Below are 21,658 nucleotides of genomic sequence, written 5' to 3'. Positions count from 1 at the left end.
GACATCCAGGTCCTCCTTGGCCCCTGGGTGCTCCTAGCCCATAGGTGGCCAAGGTCCAGAGCTGGGTCCCTGACACTAGCCACCCCTTTTTCTTCTCTTATTGCTGAGGCTAACATTTCTAATATGATATTGAATAATTAGTAGTGATAATGGGCATCCTTGTTTCACCCCTGATCTTATTGGGAGTGCCTCAAGCCCTTTCCCATTGCATATATTGCTTGTTGATGGTTTCAGATAGATACTGCTTATTATTCTAAGGAACAAACCATTTATTCCTACACTCTCTAGTGTTTTTAGTAGGAATGGATGCTGTATTTTGTCAAAACCTTTTTCAGCATCTATTGATATAATCATATGATTTCTGATAGGTTTGCTACTGATATAATTAATTATACTAACAGTTTTCCTAATATTGAACCAACCCTGCATTCCTGGGATAAATCCTACTTGGTCATAGTGTATTATCCTGGTGATAATTTCTTTTTTTTTTATTTTTAGGTGTTTTTTTTTTTGTAAGACAAATGGGGTTAAGTGGCTTGCCCAAGGCCACACAGCTAGGTAATTATTTAGTGTCTGAGGCCGGATTTGAACCCAGGTACTCCTGACTCCAGGGCCGGTGCTTTATCCACTATGCCACCTAGCCGACCCCCTAGTGATAATTTCTTGTAATCGATTTGATAAGATTTTATTTAATATTTTGGCACCTATATTCATTGGGGAGATAGGTCTATAATTTTCTTTCTCTGTTTTAACTCTTCCTGGTTTAGGTATCAGCACCATATTGGTGTCATAGAAAGAGTTAGGCAGAGTTCTGTCATAGAAAAAGTTAGGCAGATTGTCAGTGCCGCAACCAATGCCTCTGCTCCCTAGTTGCCCCTGTGGCCGATCAGGCTTGCCCAGCTGTTAGGCTTCCACTCTCTAGTCTACCCCACTGATCAGGCTAGTCGAGTTATCCTACTCTCGCCTGCCCCGCCAATCAGGCTAGTGAACCTCTCAGGCTCTGACCCTGTCCTGTGCTCCCCACAGAGTCCACCATCTGCTCCCAGACTCATCCATGATCCTGGAGGACAAACCTTGAGGTAGATCTTCTCCTAGTTCTCTTTCTTGGTTTTGTAGATAGAATTTCTGTTAAGAGATTTGTTTCATATTATGTATGAGGGAAGATCAGGAGACTAGCACTGTGCCTGTCTTCTCTCCACCATCTTGGCCTAAAGTCCTCTCCTATTTTTTAAAATAGTTTATGTAGAATAGGAATTAATTGTTCCTTAAATGTTTGGTACAATTCACTTGTAAATCCATCTGGACCTAGAGACATTTTCTTAGGGAGTTTATTCATGGTTTCTTCCATTTCTTTTTCTGAGATGGGGTTAAGTAATTTATTTCCTCTTCTGTTAATCTAAGCAGTTTATATTTCTGTAAATATTGATCTATTTCACTCAAGTTGCCCAATTTATTGGCATATAGTTCGGGAAAGTAGCTCTGAATTATCTCTTTAATTTTCTCCTCACCCTTTTCATTTTTGATACTGGTAATTTGGTTATCTTCTTTCCTTTTTTAAAAAATCCGATTAACCATAGATTTGTCTACTTTATTGCTTTTTTCATAAAACCAAATCTTAGTTTTATTTATAAGATCAATGGTTTTAATCTCTCCCTTGATTTTCAGAATTTCTAATTTGGTATTTAATTGGGGTTGTTTAATTTGTCCTTTTTCTAGCTTTTTGAGTTCATACCCAATCCATTGATCTCCTCTTTTCTCTATTTTATTCATATAGGCATTTAGAGACATAAAGTTTTTCCTCAAAACTTCTTTTGCTGCATCCCATAAATTTTGGTACAACGTCTCATTATCATCATTTTCTTGGATATAATTATTGATTATTTCTACTATTTGCTGTTTGATCCACCCATTATTTATAATAAAGTTATTTAATTTCCAATTAGTTCTTGGTTTTAAATGAGGCAGAATCCTGACCCTTTATTACATGCAATTTTTATTGCATCATGTCTAAGAAGGGTGTATTTATTATTTCTGCCTTTCTGCATTTGATTTTAAGGTTTTTATGCCCTAGTACATGGTCAATTTTGGTGAAGGTACCATGTACTGGCAAGAAAAAGGTAGATTCTTTTCTATCCCCATTAAGTTTTCACCAAAGGTCTATCATATCTATGTTTGCTAAGATTTAATTCACCTTCTTAACTTCCTTCTTGTTTATCTGTTGTTAGATTTATCTAGTTCTGAGAGATTAAGGTTTCCCATTATTAAAGTTGTCTATTTCTCCTTATAATTCACTCAGCTTTTCCTTTAGCAATCTGGATGCTATACCATTGGATGCAGTAATGATATAGCCTTTTATTTTTTTCAACATTTTATTTGTTTTCCAATTATATACAATAGTAATATGTACCCATCATTTTTTGCAAGACTCTGAATTCTACAATTTTTCCCACTTCTCCCTTCCCCCCCCACAGAAGGCTGTCTGACAGTCTCTACATTGTTTCCATGCCATACATTGATGTAAATTGAATGTTATAAGAGTAAGCATAAGAATAAACATAAACCCCCTCCCCACCCAAGAATATGAGAAACCTCAAGAATAGAGAGAGAAAAACTGTACTTCAGTCTGTGTTCAGATTTCAATGGCTCTGTCTCTGAGGTGAGTTGCTTTCTTTATCATAAGTCTAACAAGGGGCAGCTAGGTGGCGTAGTGGATAAAGCACCGGCCCCGGAGTCAGGAGTACCTGGGTTCAAATCCGGTCTCAGACACTTAATAATTACCTAGCTGTGTGGCCTTGGGCAAGCCACTTAACCCCATTTGCCTTGCAAAAACCTAAAACAAAGAAGCAAACAAACAAATAAATAATAAGTCTACCAGAGAAGTTGCTTTAATATTTTTCCCACAGTTGCTATTACTAGCTGTACCTCCACGTATAAAAGTATGTTGAATCTGAGTACCCTTTCCCTCAATCTTCCCTTTCTTCTATCACCTATTCCCCGCTTCCCTCCCCCTATTCCCCTTCATCCCATCCCTTTCCTCCCATCCTTCTTCAGGGCAAGATAGATTTCCTCACCCTATTAAGTGTGTGTGTCATTTCCTCCCTGAGCCATTTCCAATGAGAATGAAGGCTTACTCATTATCCCTTGCCTTCCCCACCTCCACTCCATTGAAAAAGTTTTTTCTTGACTCTTATGTGAAATCTCTCAGCTTCTTCTTCATCTCCTTTTCCTTCCTCCAAGTACTTTTCCCATTACCCATTGACTCCATCCCTTTACCACATCATACCATTATACTCTACTCCTTCCTATGTCCTGTCTATATATGCTCTTTCTAACAGCTCTTGTAAATGAGAAAGTTCATATGAGTTATCAAAATTTTCTTCCCATGCAGGAATACAAACAGTTCAACATCATCAAGTTCCTCATAGTTAGTCCTCTCTTCCACTCCCTCTATGGCTCACCAGAGTCCTGTACTTGAAGATCAAACTTTCTCTTCAGCTCTTCTCATTTCAATAGCAAAGTTTGAAAGTCCATCTTTTCCCCTGAAAGAGGATGTTCAGTTTTGCTGGGTAGTTGATTCTCGGTTGTAAACCAAGATCTTTTGTCTTCTGGAATATCATATTCCAATCCCTACGAGCCCTTAATGTAAATGCTGCCAGATCCTGTGTAATCCTGACTATGGAGCCTCAGTAGTTGAATTGTTTGTTTCTCACAGCTTTTAGAATTTTCTCTTTGATTTGGGGAGTTTTGGAATTTGGCTATAATATTCCTGGAAGTTTTCCTTTTGGGATCTCTTTCAGGGGGTTATTGGTGAATTTCCTCAATTTCTATTTTACCCTCAGCTTCGAGAATCTCGGGGCATTTTTGCTATGTTATTTCTTGAAAAATGGAGTCTAGGCTCTTCTCCTGGTTGTGCCTTTCAGATAGCCAAATAATTTTTAAATTATTTCTTCTGGATCTGTTTTGAGATCAGTTGTTTTTCCAGTGAGATATTTCACATTTTCTTCTAATTTTTGGCTTTTTTGGAAGTTTATATTTCTTCCTGCTTTCTTGCAAAGCTTCCTTTAGTTCCATTTTGCATTTGAAGTAGTTATTTTCTTCAGAGAACTTTTTTATCTCATTTTCCAGCTTGCCATTTCTGCTTTTATGGCATTCTTTTCCTTGTTTGCCTTTTGCTTTGCTTTTTCCATTTGGCCTAAACTGGTTTTTAACATATTATTTTCTTCAGTATTTTTTTGTATATCTTTCACCGAGCTTTTGATTTGGTTTTCATGATTTTTCTGTATCGCTCTCATTTCTCCTCCCAGTTTTTCCTCCCCCTCCCTTAATTGCTTTTCAAAGTCTTTTTTGAGCTCATCCATAGACTGAGCCTATTTTATATTTCTCTTGGAGGTTTTGGATATGGAATCTTCAATTTTGTCATCATCTGAATATGTGTTTTGATCTTCCATGGGAGTAAAGCAATTCTCTATGGTCAGATTCTTCTTTCTCTGTTATTAACTCATTTCCTCAGCCCAAGACTAATTTACAACACTTCCAAGGCTTTGGGGTTGTATTTTTTTTGGGGGGGGGACACCCCACTGGGACCTTTATTCCTCCTTTTGCTCTCTAGCCTGTGCTTTGATATGACCACTGCACTTCCCTCTACCCTGGGGCTATAAGGGGAGATCCAGCTTGGTTATTTATTATAGAAGCCCAAATGGCAATATCTGAGTGTAGGCAAACAGCAGAGTTCTACCCCAGGGAGAGCAATCTCTGCAGACTTCCCTTACTATCTCTGGGGTTGCAGGCTGCTTTCTTCTGATTCTTGCTGCAGATTCTGCGGCTGTGCACCTCACTCCACAATCACTGAGATGCAGCAGAGTTCTCTTCCCTCCCCTTCAAGCTGTTGCTGGTGATCTCTGGGCTGGGATGTGCTGGGCTGGGCTGTGCTGCAGCTTTTTTTCCAAGCCCTAGTCCTGGTGAAACACACCTTTCCTGTGGGACTTCTAAGTTATCTTGGACTGGGAAAATGTATCATTCAGTCTTTCTGTGGGTTCTGCCCCTCTAAATTTTGACTAGAATCATCTTTTGGGGGGGGTTTGGGGGGTTGGAGTTCCTGGGAAATGCCTTCACGCTGACAACTTGGCTCCGCCAAATCCTCAATGATGCCTTTTAAGAAGATGTAGTTTTCTTCCTTATTTCATTTAATGAGACTGATTTTTGCTTTTACTTTGTCTGAGATTGGGATCACTACCCCAGATTTTTTAACTTCTGCTGAGTTACAATATATTTTGCTCCAACTTTTTACTTTTACCCTTTGTGTATCTCTCTGCTTCAAATGTGTTTCTTGTAAACAACATATTGTAGGATTCTGGTTAATTCATTTAGCTATCCTCTTCTGTTTTTTGGGACAGTTCATTCCATTCACATTTATATTTAAGATTACTAATTCTATATTTCCCCTCCATTCTATGTCTCCATTAATATTTATCTTTCCTTTTCTCTTATTCTTCCTCACCAAAATTTTACTACCTTTCCCCTATGACTTTTATCATTTATTTACTTATTTTTTGGAAGGCAAATGGGGTTAAGTGGCTTGCCCAAGGTCACACAGATAATTATTAAGTGTCTGAGACCAGATTTGAACCCAGGTACTCCTGATGCTTTATCCACTGCACCACCTAGCCGCCCCTCCCATGACTTTTCTTTTAGGAATTTAAATTTGTTTATTTTCACTTACACCTTCCTTCCCTTTTATCAGTCCCTTCTTCCCTTATCTTTCCTTTTCCCTGTTCCTCCCTTCCCTGTAGATTGTTAGATTTTTAAACCCAAGTGGTAAATATATTTTATTCCCTCACTGGGCTAAATCTATTGAATAGGGGTGGTGATAGGCAAGTGATGAAGTAGCAGATGCAGATGTACTGGATGCTGTAGTCACAACCCTGCACAAAGGTGGCCCAGGCCATAGTGTTGTTTCTCCACTGAAAGCAGCAGTGAGATTTGGCAGTCCCCTGGTGACTGAGCAACCCTTCAAGGACTGCACTGCTCACCTCCTGATGCGAGGAAGAGGCTAGAAAAGCTGTCCTAAAAATTGTCTGCTTACCCAACCCTGGCCTGATTGCCACGACAGGAGGGTATCCCACAGTGTGGTTGATACACAAAAATAATCTATAAAAACTTCAACACAAGATCCAATAGACCTAAAAGATGAATAGTTCTTGTTACAAGAGAACTCAGCAGGTATCATATCAAAATAGCTGCCCTGAATGAAATAAGGCTGGTAAATGAAGGTCAGCTTACTGAAACTGGAGCTGGATACACATTTTTCTGGAATGGCCACAGAGAAGGGGAATGCCATGAAGCTGGGGTAGGTTTTCAAATCAAAACTAATGACTACTGTCTCAGGGACTCTGGAGTTGTCTCCTCACTTGCTAAGACTGGAGGAAGCGAATTATAATTCTCCTTCTGGATCTAACATTCCATGATAAGAATTATGTAATGATAGCCTGAGAGCCAGAGATCACTTAACCTTCTCCAGGCATACATTACAAGGAGAAAACATGGGAAACAGAACGAGAGGCAGAAATGCTTTTAGGGCACAATAATTTTATTGTGACTAGTCTGTAAAAACACAATACATGAGAATGTACTTTTTCACTGGAGATCCCAGCATCATACTTAAAAATCTTTAGCCATTTCACATATTCAACTACCTACCATCTGGTTTAATTAGAAATGAGAGGGAGGACAGTGTGAGTTTAAAACCCTGGTTTGGGTTGTAAAATCTGAAACCCATCAGTGTAAAGTGCATATGGTTCAGTGCAAAGAAGAATTTGAAGGGGATAGAAACATCTCTAGTGGGTTGTGCCATTGGCCTGTTGGAAAGAGTCCATTTTTTGATAAAGAGGAAAAGTCACTCAAATTCTTTATGCCTTCCCCAAAGTGGTTCTAACATTTCCTCTGGACCTCTAACTAGACAGAAGCAATTCATCTGAAAGACATCCAAAGCAGATGTTAGTTTAACTTCTAAAAGAATGTTCAGAAGCACTTACTGCACTCACCTCTGCATCAAATGAGATGACCAGATTAAGTTCCAATTGGCAAGACACCTTTCTAGGAGTTGGAGATTGGATGGTTTTGAACAATAGGTCATTTTTAGACTCAAGTCAGTAAGTACCATAGGCTCTATCTACCGATGCCATGTTTTCATTTGGAATCTATTTTTTTTTAATCTTAGAGAAAAAAAGAGCAGCTTTGTACTGAGTGATTTCTTCCTATTCCTCAACAAGAAATAATTTCTTTTGTTCACAATTCCTTAATTATTTTCATTGTTACAGCATAAGGAAGAAACAGGCAACTTTCCTAATGGTTAGATGGTTCCCTAACCCTATCTGAAGGAGCAAAACAATTCTTTTGGCACCAGCAATAAAATCAACATTTCATTTCATTTCTGTTTGGTCAAAGTAGATGTCCAATCCTAGGCTGTTGTTTTTCTAGGGGAAGAGTTCTTTTACTTAATCATCCTTGCTATTAAGATATTCTAATTTGTGGAACTCACAAAGGCCTGTGAATTCCTTCTTCCCAGGGAGCTGGTAATCCTTGAGTGGTGAAAGGCATTACTGTATTTTCAGACTTAGCATTACAAGCAGTAAAAAAGGGTTTGTTTCCATTCTAGTATGCTGGCCTAGCAGTGATATGTACTTCCTATCCACATCATGACTGTCAGGCAGATGAGTGGCATGTCTGGATACTACCATTCACCACAATTCTCAGATCCCAAGATCATGAGAATCCCTTTCCTATTCCATGAACTTTCAAAATTTCATATTAACAATTTGTGCTCATGAGAGAAGAGCATCAATTTTATTTTGCGATAAACATGATCCTCAAAATAAAGCCCATGAATCTTATAGAAGGACTGGAAAGTAAGCAGAATTAACTTTCTTGCAGTGCTTTGTAATCCTTTCAGCTGAGATAATACAAAAACATTTCTGTACCAAGGGGATTGTGTATAAACAAAATGTACTGGGTTAAGAACTAAAGCACACAAGGAAAGTTTCAAGATTAGCAAAAAGGCAAAATTAAAGTGCCTCTTCTCACTGGAAGAGAGTTTAGTTTGTTCAGAAAAGCCTAGGCACGCATGCATACACAAATATACACTCACACACACACACACACTTATACACTCACTCTCTCTCTCTTACAATGTGAGGTAGAAAGAACTGGTCATCAAACACACACACACACACATTCACAGACATATGGCACTTATGTGAAGAGGGCAAGAAGGTTTTCAACTCTGCTCATTTAAAAGTGGGGACAGAGTCATATAAGAGTCGTGCTTTGGGAAGATGTACAATGCATGGCTACTGTTTCTCTTTGCTGAGTTTCTTGGCATTGACTGCTTGAGCAGTCATTTCCTAGAACTGAAGCCATGGGGACACCTAGTGCGGGAGGTGAGAAGCCATTGGGCACAGATATCCTGGACCACTTCGTCCCCGCTGTTCTGGGCTGCCTGCTGCACCTGCTGGACGAGGTCTGTGGCACGTGAGAGCTCTTGCTTCACTGCTATCAGGTAGGCAGAACGCAGCTTGCTACACATCAGATAGGCCAGAACCTTGAAATCATGCGTGCAGAAGGGAGAAAAGGGAGTCCATTAGTAAGATCAGGGGATCAGTGGGGAATTTAGTTTTCTTTTTTTTTAAATCAAAAGAACCTGCAAACTGGAAGAGGCTCTGGTGTCCACAACTGCCCTAATCCTCTCTCTCCAAGAAAATTTATGTGTCGTTAGACCAGTGTCACAAGTCTATCTCAGACTGGAGGTCTCATTTGCACCATTCCTTCCCAGTCACACTGTCCCCTTGACCTGGCCTTCCTACCAGCCTTAGAAGATCACTTCCTAGACTTTAAGGCCTTGCCAGCAGGGCACAATGATCCCCTTTCTCCATATTCTCTGACTTGCAGGAAAATCTGCCTTGATTTATTGAGTCTTGATAAAAAAAAAAGTTAAAGAGATTTTTCTAAATGAACTTCTACAAAGAAACTAGGAGATAGGAAAGAATGAGCTCTAAGTTTCTAATCCCAGTTAAAAAAACATTCACAGAAAAGGTTGGCTAACATAATTTCAAGATCACCCAGAGTCTGGTCCCTTTCCTTTGCCTCCAGCCATCTGGTTGGCAATGACCCAACTCCTTTGTCATTCACTGATCAGACAGAACTGCCTTTCTACTTCTAAAATTAATTTCTCCAGTGACAATGCAGCTTTCATTACCTAGAACTTTTCTTTGGACAGTAGTTTCTTCTCATAATCAAAAGGAGACCCTTCTCTTTCTGGCAAATGTAAAAAAGTTTCTGTACTCCTTTTTGCCCTATCCACTAATTTTTCTGAAGTTGAAATTTGGAATTATGCCTAAAGGACAACAAAAATGTGCATACCCTTTAATCCAGCAATATCACTACTGGGTCTATACTCTGAAGAGATGATGAAAAAGGGTAAAAACATCACTTGTACAAAAATATTCATAGCAGCCCTGTTTGTGGTGGCAAAGAATTGGAAATCAAGTAAATGTCCTTCAATTGGGGAATGGCTTAGCAAACTGTGGTATATGTATGTCATGGAACACTATTGTTCTATTAGAAACCAGGAGGGATGGGAATTCAGGGAAGCCTGGAGGGATTTGCATGAACTGATGCTGAGTGAGATGAGCAGAACCAGAAAAAACATTGTACACCCTAACAGAAACATGGGGGTGATGATTAACCTTGAAGGACTCACTCATTCCATCAGTGCAACAATCAGGGACAATTTGGGACTGTCTGCAATGAGAACTGTGGAGTTTGAACAAAGACCAAGGACTATTAACTTTAAGTTAGGGAAAAAACCTGATATCTTATTGTCTGATCTTGCTATCTCTTATACTATATGTTTCTTCCTTAAGGATATGATTTCTCTCTCATCACATTCAATCTGGATTAATGTATACCATGGAAACAAATGTAAAGACTGGCAAATTGCCTTCTGTGGGGGGAGGGAAGTAAGATTAGGGGAAAAATTATAAAACTCAAAATAAATAAAATCTTAGAAAGAATAAAAAGAATGCCTCTAAGTTTCAGTTGATTTGTAAAACAGAAATTACTGAGCAGTCCTGACTTCAAGAATTATTAGGTTACCAGATTTGCTCACTTCCTTTGGAATGTTAATGATTCAGTCCATGAGTGGTTTTCTAGAATCACATCATTACTATCTATTAAAGTTTAATACTTTAAACATATATTTAAAACATTACAAATAAAATTCCCAAATGAAAAGGGACATTTTTCTCTAAAGTCTGACTCCCTAATGCCTACAGTGATTGCTATCCAAGTATTCAATATGTGCTAATGATCACACTGACCCTTTTCATGAGAAAAATATAAGGATTGATGGAAGAACAATGATAAAAAACTATGAGTATTTATTTATCTGATGGACCTATTAAAAGCCTGTGTAATACCAAAAAGAACTGGAAGGTGGGTCATGAAGTCTACTCTAGTCAGAAAGTTGGCACAGCAGAGCACCAGTTCTGACTTTGCCACTGAGCCATTTTAGACTTGTGGGAAAATCATTTGCCATGTACACAACAACCTCCTCTACTCAATCCTACCTTCTCAATTTAGGAAAATAAGTCAGAATATCACTTTTCTTTATTTTGCTGAGATATCAAGGGATTAAAAAAAAGGGAATATTGAGCATTCTTCAGGAAATATTAAATTATCTGTAATGTCATCCTGATCAGTTTCTGAGGTCAAGAGGCAGTTTTTTGAATCCCAATTTTGCTCATGCAGGACATAGATAAACCAAGACAACAAGATGGTTGTGCTGCATAGGGCAAGGCAGGATAAAACCTGGTTTATTTACTTAGTGGTCATGAAGGTCTCCAGGGAGCCTCATTAGTAACAAGAATTCTGTGCTTTCTAGACAAACAGGTACCTATTACTCCACCCTAACCAAGGCAAGAAGGAAAAAAAATCCACTAATTTATGACTATTCCATGCTTTTCCCTCATGTCCTTAGGGAAAGAGACATGCTTTAGGGAGTGAGAAGTTACCAGAAGGTGCTGAGCAACAGATGGAGCTAGGGAGTTTTCTTTTGTATCCAAGAAGATATCCTTTACTTATTAGTAACGAAGTATAGGAAGCTTTTGGCACCAGATTCAATTAGTTGATTGATTGAAGAAAGCTCTCCAGAAATCGATCTCAATACAAAAAACTAGAATAAGAATAGCCTTGAGAATCCTGAGGTATATTTATCTCAGGGATGAGGCAGAATAAGGCAGTCTCATATAGTGAAGTGGCCTCCCTCCCCACTCCCTATCAGTAATCCTAGCACTCCATAGCTAGTAGAGTTAAACATGAGGGTGACGAAGAGATACATTCAGGAAGGGTGGAAGAGCACTACCTGATCATTTGAAATCAAGAAGACTGACCTGGCTTTAAATTCTGTCTCTGCTACCTGGGTGACCTTGGGTAAGTCTATGAATCTCTCTTTGGGTATCAGTTTCTTCAGACGTAAAAAACAGGGTTGGACTGGGCAGCTAAAAGTCCTCTACAGCTCTGAGTTTAGGATCTTATGGTATGATCAGGAGTAAGAAATACAACATTAAGCCAAAAGTGCTTCAAATCAGCTTAGGCAAGAAATTCAGAAATCTCAGGTTTAAAAATGATTTGGAGAATCAGGGAGTTTATGCTTACTTTGTTGTCATCACTGTGTATTGCCTGGATTAGGCCATCCAATTCCTGTGAAGAAGAAAAATAAAGCTATCATAAGGTGGTTGGGAATGGGGGAAGAGAGTTTGCTTCTTTCTCAGCTAAGCCATTCTGACTTTAGGTTTGGGAATGCCTTCCTCGTTTTTCTTTCCTAACTCAAATTCAATTATAGGGATAGCTAAAAGGGAATTAATTGGTTACATCAATTCTGGGCAACTCGGGAGATAAATTCCTAATTTAAGGTTCAAGGAAGGCTTTATTTCTTCACCAGAGTGTGGTCTCAATGCTAAAGAGAGGGCATTGTTCTGATTTCTTGCTTTGTGTAAGATCATTCAATTCCTGACTACAAAATCAAAACACCACATGTGCTCTTCTGGGACACTAGGACCCAGTGAAACAAGTTTAATTTACTCTTCTCTGGACCAGAAAAGGCTTGGTCCACCCAGAAGTTTTGGGTTCTTGCTGTGATATGTGACTAGACTTTTTTTGGTTAGTTAGTTGTTTGTTTTTGCAAGGCAATAGGGTTAAGTAACTTGTCTAAGCTCATACAACTAGGTAATTATTAAGTGTCTGAACTCAGATTCTTCTGATTCCAGGGCCATTACTTTATCCATGCGCCACCTAGCTGCCCTGTGACTAGACCTTTAAAATAATTTAGTACAGAACTATAATTTCATCAATATGAAGAGTTCCCTGAAATGGAAAACTCTTTTCACTGATAGAGATTAGTAATTTACCTATACCTTAAGGAGACTTATTCAGGATCACAGCAGGAATAGTTAAGAAGCAGTACCTGAGCCCATGTCTTTCTAATTACACTACATTGTCTCTCTGATTTATCACAAAATAAATTCCTACTGGTTTTGAAAAGTAAAATTTTCTGTGATTATAAAAATGACTATAAACAAAGTCAGACTAAAGCAGACACTTTCTTCATGAAGGCCTACTGCCAGAATGTCATCTCTGGACCTGCAGAGAGAGAGCAAAACTTTTCTCTGGCTCCAAAGACAACTCCAAGGATAATCCAAAGTAGGTACAGATTGAAGAATTCTTCTAAGAGTTAAAAAAAAAAAAACAGAAGACTACCAAGGCATAGCAGAATTTTGTTTCTAGAAGGAGAGCAAGTAATGGTATTTCAGTTCTACTTAAGTGCTACACTAGTGATTTTCAACATTTGTTTTTTGTTGGGGCTTTTTTTTTTGGTTTTTACAAGGCAATGAGGTTAAGTGACTTGCTCAAGGTCACACAGCTAGGCAATTATTCTTAAATGTCTGAAGTCGGATTTGAACTCAGGTCCTTCTGACTCCAGGGCTGGTGCTCTATCCTCTGTGCCACCTAGCTGCCCCTACATTAGCAATTTTTACATGGAGGGGTCCTATTACAAAAATGCCATCACCATTATCGACTTAGGGAAATAAGGGCATCTTCAAGAGCATTAATTGTTTTCAAAGAGGGCAGAGTAAAGAATAAGACATTGGGATACTGAAGAGAGAAGTGGATGAGGAGAATGGGGGAAAAATGTTACCTGGGATGGGATACTCCCAAATTTCTCCAGGCAACTAAGGAGGATAGTATCACCATCATTCTTGGCTGCCACACCAGACTCATTCACACATTTGAGAAGTTGTCGTATCTCACTGTACTTCTCTCTTTTCACCAGTTGCTGGGCAGCTTTACAATAAGTGGCAGGAGCATCCAGCTTGAAGTCCTAGGTCAGAAAAGTGGAATAGAAGGTTTAAGATGTCAGAAGACATATAATAGGATGGGTAAATCTTGATTCCAAGGAGGGAAGCAAGGAGAATGCCATGACAAGCACTCTGAGTAAGGGGGCTGTATCACCAGCCTCACTTTCTCCCCCAGAGCCATCTGGGTCCACTGGTCAGATATGAGTCAGGATGACTGGACATGGCCCTGGATGTGAGGCAATCAGGACTAAGTGACTTGCCCAAGGTCACAGAACTAGTAAGGATCAAGGGTCTGAGGCTGGATTTGAACTTCTGGCCTCCTGAGTCCAAGGCCAGTGCTCTATTCACTGCTGCCCCTGTGTTGTGATTATAAGTTCTAGGATAAGCACCAGGTGAATAACTTGGGTTTTTTAAAACATTAGTTAAAAATATGTGCACCTTGGTACATAAACATGCATTTAAGTAGTATCTCCTTAAAATTCTTATGCACTCCAACTCAGGGCCTAAAAGGAATCCCTTGCTTTCTTCCCAGGGTCACTATCTAAGAGAATTCTCAAGTCAGGATAATTTCACTTTGCCTCCCAGAAATCACTCTCCTCATGAGATGCTCATATAATTATCTACACCAAGTCTTTTTTTTTTATCTCTGCTGGGACACGGCAAGACAAACACAATCATGCTTCTGTTGTGAAAGGAAGCTCTTGAAGATAGGATGTTAGTACAATTAGATTAGATGATAGGACAATTAGGCATATACTGAATTAGCTGAATGACTGAATAAGAATAATAATAATTGTTACTAGTTCATGTCAAATTTGTGATTGTTCTTAAAGAATTTATCATTTCCCATTTGTGTTGAACTAGCAATGCTAGTTTTAGAAATAAGAGAAGGAAAAGAAATTGAAGGAAGAATAGGCAAATGAAAAAACAAAAAACAAAATTATTCCTTGAAGATGAATGATGATATGCTTGAAGAATCTCAAAGAATCAACTAAAAACTAGGAAACAATAACTTTAGCAAAATCTGTTTACTTCACTAAATGTGTCAGGATATAAAATAAACCCACATAAATTATTAGCATGTGTACATATCACCAACAAAGTCCAACAGTAAGAGATAAAAAGAGAAATTCCATTTAAAATAACTATAGACAAAATTTGGGAGTCCCCCTGCCAAGACAAACTCAAAAACTATATGAACATATTTTAAAACACTTTTCACCCAAATAAAGTCAGATATAAATAATTAGGAAAATATTAACTGCTCATGGGTACACCAAGCTAATATAATAAAAATGACAATTCTACCTAAACTAATATACTTAGTGTCCCACAAAAAAAAATTATTTCATAAAGCTAGAAAAAATAATTTTCAAAGAATTACTACAGGAGAATTGCCCTGATATTCTAGAAGTAGAGGGCAAAATAGAAATGGAGAGAATCCACAGATCCACCCGAGAAAGAGATCCCAAAAAACCAAACCCTAGGAATATTATAGACAAATTCCAGAACTCCCAAGTCAAAGAGAAAATATTACAAGCAGCCAGAAGGACACAGTTCAAATATCATGGAGCTGCAGTCAGGATCACACAGGACTTAGCAGCAACTACACTGGAAGCTCGTATGGCTTGGAATATAATATACCAGAAGGCAAAAGAGCTTAGAATGCAGCCAAGAATCAACTACCCAGCAAGGCTGAATGTTCTCTTCCAGGGAAAAAGATGGACTTTCAATGAACCAGGGGAATTTCAAATGTTCCTGTTGGAATGGCCAGAGTTGAACAGAAGGTTTGATCTTCAAATACAGGACTCAGGTGAAGCATGGAGATTGGAAGAGAAGGGGAAAATATGAGGGACTTAATGATGACGAACTGCATGTATTCCTGCATAGAAAAATGACACTGATAATACTCATATGAACCTTCTCAGTTAATAGAGCAGGTAGAAGGAGCTTTTATAGTTGAAGCACAGGAGAAAGCTGAATTCGAAGATAAAATATGGTGTAAAAATGGAGTCAATAGAAAAAAGGGAAATGTAAAGGGAGAAAGAAAAAAGGCGAGGGGGAATAGGCCAAGATATTTCCTATGATAAGATTTTTCTTTATTACAATGAGCTATTGCAATGATATGGAAGGGGGGAAGGCAAGGGGGAATGAGGGAATCTTTGCTCTCATCAGAGGTGGCTAGGAGAGGAAACAACACATATACTCAATGGGGTATAGGCATCTGGAGTAAGAAGGATGGGGGGCCAGGGGGAAGGGAGGGATGTGAGTAATGGAGGAGAGGATGGACCATGGAGGGAGAGTGGTCAGAAATGGCTCAGGGAGGAAATGACATACACACTTAATAGGATGAGGAAATCTATCTTGCCCTGGAGAAGGATGGGAGGAAAGGGACGGGATGAGGGGGAATGGGGGGAGGGAAGGGAGGAATAGATGACAGAAGAGAGGGAAGATTGAGGGAGATTCAACACACTTTTGGACAGAGCCAGGATGAAAGGAGAGAGAGAGAGAGAGAGAGAGAGAGAGAGAAAAATAGAATAAATGAGATGAGGGTGGGGAGAAAAAGAGTAGAAGTACAGCTAGTAATAGCCATTGTGGGAAAAATATTGAAACAACTTCTCTGGTGGATTTATGATAAAGAAAGCAACTCACCTCAGAGATAGAGCCATTGAAATCTGAACACAGACTGAAATACAATTTTTTTTCCTCTCTCTCTCTCTCTCTCTCTCTCTCTCTCTCTCTCTTCTTGGGGTTTCTCATCTTCTTGAGGAGGGGGGTTTATATTTATTCTTATGTTTACTCTTATAACATTCAATTTACATCAATGTATGGTATGGAAACTGTGGAGACTGTCAGACAGCCTTCTGTGGTGGGGGGAGGGAAGGGAGGGGGGGGGGAAATTGTAGAATTCAGAGCCTTGCAAAAAATGATGGGTACATATTACTATTGTATGTAATTGGAAAACAAATAAAATGTTAAAATATTGAAAAAAAAAGAAGACAAAGTTAGTGAAGATCAAGAAGCTGCCCTGAATTGACAGTCAAGCAAGATTATATGGCTCAATGCGATCCCTTCCTCCTCCCAATCATCGCTTTCTGTCATGTCATTGGTTAGTCTTCAGAGTTACATTCTACTTGTGAAAATCTACCCCAGCAACAAAAAAGAGAATGAAATATTTTCATAAAATATTGCCTCACCATCTAGATGGTGAGAATATCAAAAAGACTTTTAATGACCTTCTGTGTCTACCTAAATGAAACAATGTTTGAGTATGCAAAGTCTTTTACTATCCTCCTAGATGGTAAAAATAGTCTTATCATCAAATAAGAGGCTTATGAACTTCTTTGGATTGCAAGGTTTTTCCCATGAGAAAAAGTCTATCTTTCTAGTGATCTTATCAAAAGTTAGGAAAGTGAGCCACCTGTTTGGAATAGAAGGGGCTTTCTTCTAGAAATAATTTAAGAACAATAGTTTATTCTTTCTTTAATATTTCTTAACCCTGAGAGGACTTCACTAGGAATATTAACCCTAAGAAGGGTTTTGTACAAGCAAAACTAATACAGCCAAAATTATAAGGAAAGAAGAAAACTGGGGAAAAAAAATTTTTTACAGCACATTTCTCTGATAAAGGTCTCAATTCTCAACTATATCGAGAACTGAGTTACATTTATAAGGATATGAGTCATTCCTCAGTTGATAAATAGTCAAAGAATGAACAGGCAGTGTTCAGATGAAGAAATTAAAGCAATCTAAAGCTATGTGAAAAAATACTTTAAATCCCTATTGATTATGCACTCCAACTCATTAAAACAATTTTGGGGAAAATACAAACAATTCTGAGATACCACCTATCAGATTAGCAAAAATGACAGCAAAGAAAATGGTGAATGTTAGAGGGGATGTGGAAAAATTGGGACACTAATACACTATCGGTGGAGTTGTGAACTGATCCAACCATTTTGGAGAGCAATTTGGAACTATGTCCAAAGGACTATAAAACTGTGCATACCTTCTGACTCTGTTGGAGGCCAGATACTTCAGGGCCACCTAGCCACCCCCAACTCTTCATTTAAAAAAGGAAATACAATGGAGGAAGATGTCTGAGTGGTGTGAGATGATGAGGGGAGAAGAAAGAGCCCTTGACAAATTATTTCAATTTTTTTGGTGAATATGATGGGATTTCCAACTCAGAAAGTGAAATGAGAGGATGCTATGATAGGCCTGGAGACAAATGATGGTCTTCAAATGTAGTGTTGAACATTAGTCAGACATATTGTAGAAAGGATTTCTGGATCTTGTTACCTCTTAGACTTCTTGTCTCTTCTCTAAGGATATGATTTCTCTCTCATCACACCCAATTTGGATCAAGGTACAACATGGAAACAAAATAAAGACTGACAGAGTGCTTTCAGTGGGGGTGGGGGTGGGGGGAGGGAAGCAAGATTGGGGGGAAAATTGTAAAACTCAAATATCTTTAATAAAAATTAATTAAAAAAAAAGAAAGGATTTCTATATAGGCATGGAATAGGTGAGATGATTTTTTGAGGTTCTCTACAACTTGGAGAGTCTATGACTCTTACTGGACTGGATTTAGTTACTCTGTCCCCCTTGATACAATCCCATTATAATCTAAGTCATACCTGTAGGACACGAAATGCTATCCCAAAGCCATCTTCCACATTCTTCCCTCCTAGCATTACCTAGAAGGGAAAAGAAATCATTGATATGGCTAGAAGTGCATGGAACAATGGAAAAGGTGCTAAATTTGGAGTCAGAGGATCTGGAATTTTATCTAAGCTCTATCAGTAACAAGCTGAATGATCCTGAACATGTCATTTTTCCTCCTGGGTCTCAGTTTCCTCATATAAAGGATGAACACGTTGGATTAGATGACACCTGTAAAGATCCTTTCATCTTTAAGTCAATGATCTTATGACATATATGTCAGGCATAGGTTGTATAAATGACATGTGTGTCAGGCATAGGTTGTATAAATGACATGTGTGTCAGGCATGGGTTGTATAAACTACCACATACTTTACAGGCAACATCCATTTTCATGTGATTGTTTCCAAACAGGGTTGGCAGGGGCAAGGCTGTAATCTGGGACGTTCCAGTGCTCTCACATCGATGTAGAAACCTGGTGACTTCCAGTTGCAGGCCAACTGTATTCATGTGCCTGAAATTTTGCAATATATAAGCAATGTCAGTCTTCACCTTAGGAATGATGTAACTGGAGCAGGAAACTGAAGCACCATCAGTAGTAAGAGTAGAAAGGTAATAGTATTTGATTCTGGAGGTAAAAGAGACCTATCTGTACAGTTTTCTGAGAAGCTTATAAGAGGACAAAAACAGTTATCCCTTGATGCTCAACAGCACTCTATGACTGGGGTATGCTTTGGAGCTGGAGAATTCATGATCCTAACTTTTCCAACTCCCCCTCTTCAGTTTCTCCAGTCTCTGGATAAAAAAGACCTTCTATAATAGGAACTTTGGCTAGAGTTTCTCCCCACGGATCTGAAAAGGGGGAGAAATTGATCAATATTGTTCATAGCCTTCTTGAAGCCCCAGGCTGAGGGTCGCCTAGATTTTGATCCTACCTTGATACATCAGCTGCATTCATCTTTTTCCGGAAAAAAGTGAGTTTCCTCTTCCCTGTACTCCGGGATGCCTCCTGTAGATAGGTCTTAAGGTGATCCTTAGCCTTAAGCAGCCATGTAAGTTTTTCTCCCAGTTCTGCATATGTCTTTGCTTTATGACAAAAGAATCGAATGCAGGTCATAGCAGCACGGACTTGGTCCTAGGGGAAGAGAAGAGATGGGTAGGTTTGAGAGATCAGGGATTTGGAATTGGTAGTAGTGACCATTCTTACTGGGCTCAGGTCCACGAAGCCCTGCTACCAGTATTTAGAGAGAAATTAATTCAAAAAGCCGAATCAATAGCTTCTTTAAGTTTTCTTTTGTTAGCTAAATTAGATCAAATAATCCTTTAGCAGACTGACTTCTGCTTTCATTCGGTGACAATATGCTTTTAAAGCAGGCTGAGACATACAAATGTATATTTCGTTGAAATATGTTTTTGATTGTTTAGTTTTTCCATTTGTAGTTGAGTAATTCCATTATTTTTATTTTCTTTAGTATTGACAACCTTAAAATTTGATCCAATATTATCATGTTCCCTAGGATGCATCTATTTTTTTAAGATTTTCATTTAATTTTCTTTAATTTTAAATATAATGTCTATAATTCCCTTTTTTCTTTTTTACCAACTATCCCATGCTTATAGTATTTGTGAATCATCTAGAGATGGTAACTGAATTCAAGCTGTTTGATAAAATCACCAGAAGAGTGAAGAATAAAAAAAAAAGAGGGTCCTTAATAAAATTAAGACTTACCTATTACAGAACTGTAACCCATTTTAGAATTAAATTAGCTAAGTGTTTTAAGGGAGCCAAAGAACACCAAGTCTGATTCCAATTTCACTTAATAGCATCCCCAGGAACCAAACTGTGTGGTCTCAACTTCCCAAAATTGTGTAGGCTTAGCTCAACAAAACTCAGTTTCAATATTACAGCAACAACATTGGCTGGGATTATTGTTACCTTCATGAATTGCTGCAGCTCATAGAGAAGGTGATAATAGTTTTGCTTCTGTAGGTGCTGGCAAGCAGCAATCAAGTATTTTCCCCAGCTCTCCAAAGTCGGATCAATGTCTTCTAGTAAGTTTTCCAAAATGTGTAGCTTCCCATTTGTGTAGCTTGGTTGGAAGATGCCTTCAATAAAGACTTCTGGAGGGCTCTCCTAAAAATGGGAAAGGGAAACATCAGAGCAGCCAGTGGTTATACATGCTTTTAGATCAATATGGTGCTAACCCTGAATCCCAACTTTCCTTTTAGCTCCCCCTTGGGAAGTTTTCTCAGGCTTTGGAAAACTGATTAAGACTGGTGTTAGCTGAACTGCCACTGCATAGGGAAAAATTTTCACTACTATCACTCTATGCCAGAAGAAATCCATAGCCCAAAGAGATGGCTTCTAAGCCCCCAACCTTTGAGTTGGATAAGTAAGAAATTGCCTGCTGTCCCTGAATCCCTCACCTTCTTCTGGAGATGCTGCAGGGCTTCTCTCATACAGTTGTGCCTCATGTAGAAACTGATGATGGCAAGGTTGGTGCTGTAGTGATGTAAGTAGAAGAGGCACTCCTGGTAGTAGGCATTGTGCATGGATTTCCCCTCTGGAATCACTTCTAGAGAGAGACTCTTGGTTCGAAGAGTGGCTTCTAACTCCTTCAGAGTGGCAAAATAATCATCATCCTGCTATGAAAACAGGAGTAAAGAGTAGGAAAAGTTCTCTATTTAATAAATAATATTTAGAAAGCACTCACTGTGGGGTAGTCAATAGGAGAGACACAAAGTTTAGATGAGACTTGGATTTTGGCTTTAGGAATTTATAGTTTAATATGGAAATAAGACACATGCATAACTAAACATGTGACTAGGGAGAGCCAAAAGTCAAGGTGGCCCTCTATAATATCACAATGATGTCTCCTTCTCTGAACCAGGCATTCTGCTTGGTGTTCTCTTACCACTGACAGGATAGGCTTTACTGTGGACTCCAGGTATTCAATTACATCCTGTACAAGTCTTGGGCCATGAGTTAGCTGATTGAGGTCAAGGGGCGGCTTGAGACATCGGCTGAACTTCTCACGCGCAGCCATCAGATTCCCAGCTTTGAGGCAGGCCATACCCCAGGCATGCCATGCACCAGTAACATCCAGTCCAGTTTTTGTGGACACCTGGAGGCAAAAAATTATCTAAGGTGTGGGTAGCTGAGAAGGTGAAAGCAACTCCATTTTGTTTAAAGTTCCTTGATCCTGCCCCTGGATCCTTTTGTATGGCAATACTTCATCTTCCTTAAGCCCCATAAACAACCCTACTGCTGAAATAGCAAAGAGAGTTCTATTAGGATGGGGTTAGAAGATATAGCTAACTTGAAGAACAGCCTTTCCTATCACTAGCTCAGAAATAAGCCCTGTCCAATACTAAGGTATCCCATGCCAAATTTACCACCTGGTTAAATCAAAACCTAAATGTCCTTTTGTTCCTTTAGGGAATCTCTCTGCCTGTGTGGGTGGGCTTTCATACTGGCAAACTCAATAAATCCTTATTGGTTCTTAAATTTATGGCACTGGGTTTGAGTTCTAGTTTGCTGAGGCCCTGAATTTAACCCACAATGAATGGGTGTCAGGCAATGA

General features: G+C 38.9%; 1 protein-coding gene across 4 annotated transcripts in view; it reads right to left on the bottom strand.

Moving 5' to 3' along the window:
- Positions 1 to 5,712: 5,712 nt before the first annotated feature.
- The window catches only part of ZFYVE26 (zinc finger FYVE-type containing 26), an 80,036-nt gene continuing 64,090 nt past the window's right edge, over positions 5,713 to 21,658 (bottom strand). Inside the window, exons 31-39 of one of the 4 annotated variants that reach the window (XM_074236056.1) lie at positions 20,990 to 21,199; positions 20,502 to 20,720; positions 20,011 to 20,208; positions 19,010 to 19,209; positions 18,447 to 18,588; positions 18,050 to 18,109; positions 13,250 to 13,432; positions 11,710 to 11,754; positions 5,713 to 8,596 (exon numbers count right to left, since the gene is read on the bottom strand). In XM_074236056.1, the coding sequence (XP_074092157.1) occupies positions 8,393 to 8,596; positions 11,710 to 11,754; positions 13,250 to 13,432; positions 18,050 to 18,109; positions 18,447 to 18,588; positions 19,010 to 19,209; positions 20,011 to 20,208; positions 20,502 to 20,720; positions 20,990 to 21,199 (1,461 nt within the window). In that variant the 3' untranslated portion in view covers positions 5,713 to 8,392. The remainder of the gene's footprint in view (positions 8,597 to 11,709; positions 11,755 to 13,249; positions 13,433 to 18,049; positions 18,110 to 18,446; positions 18,589 to 19,009; positions 19,210 to 20,010; positions 20,209 to 20,501; positions 20,721 to 20,989; positions 21,200 to 21,658) is intronic. The other 3 variants (XM_074236054.1, XM_074236055.1, XM_074236053.1) reach the window with 3 other exon arrangements.

Source organism: Macrotis lagotis, chromosome 4, assembly GCF_037893015.1.
Source record: "Macrotis lagotis isolate mMagLag1 chromosome 4, bilby.v1.9.chrom.fasta, whole genome shotgun sequence".
NCBI classification, from domain to species: domain Eukaryota; kingdom Metazoa; phylum Chordata; class Mammalia; order Peramelemorphia; family Peramelidae; genus Macrotis; species Macrotis lagotis.
The sequence above is the reverse complement of the archived record's forward strand: the minus strand, read 5'-3'. Positions and strand labels throughout refer to the sequence as shown.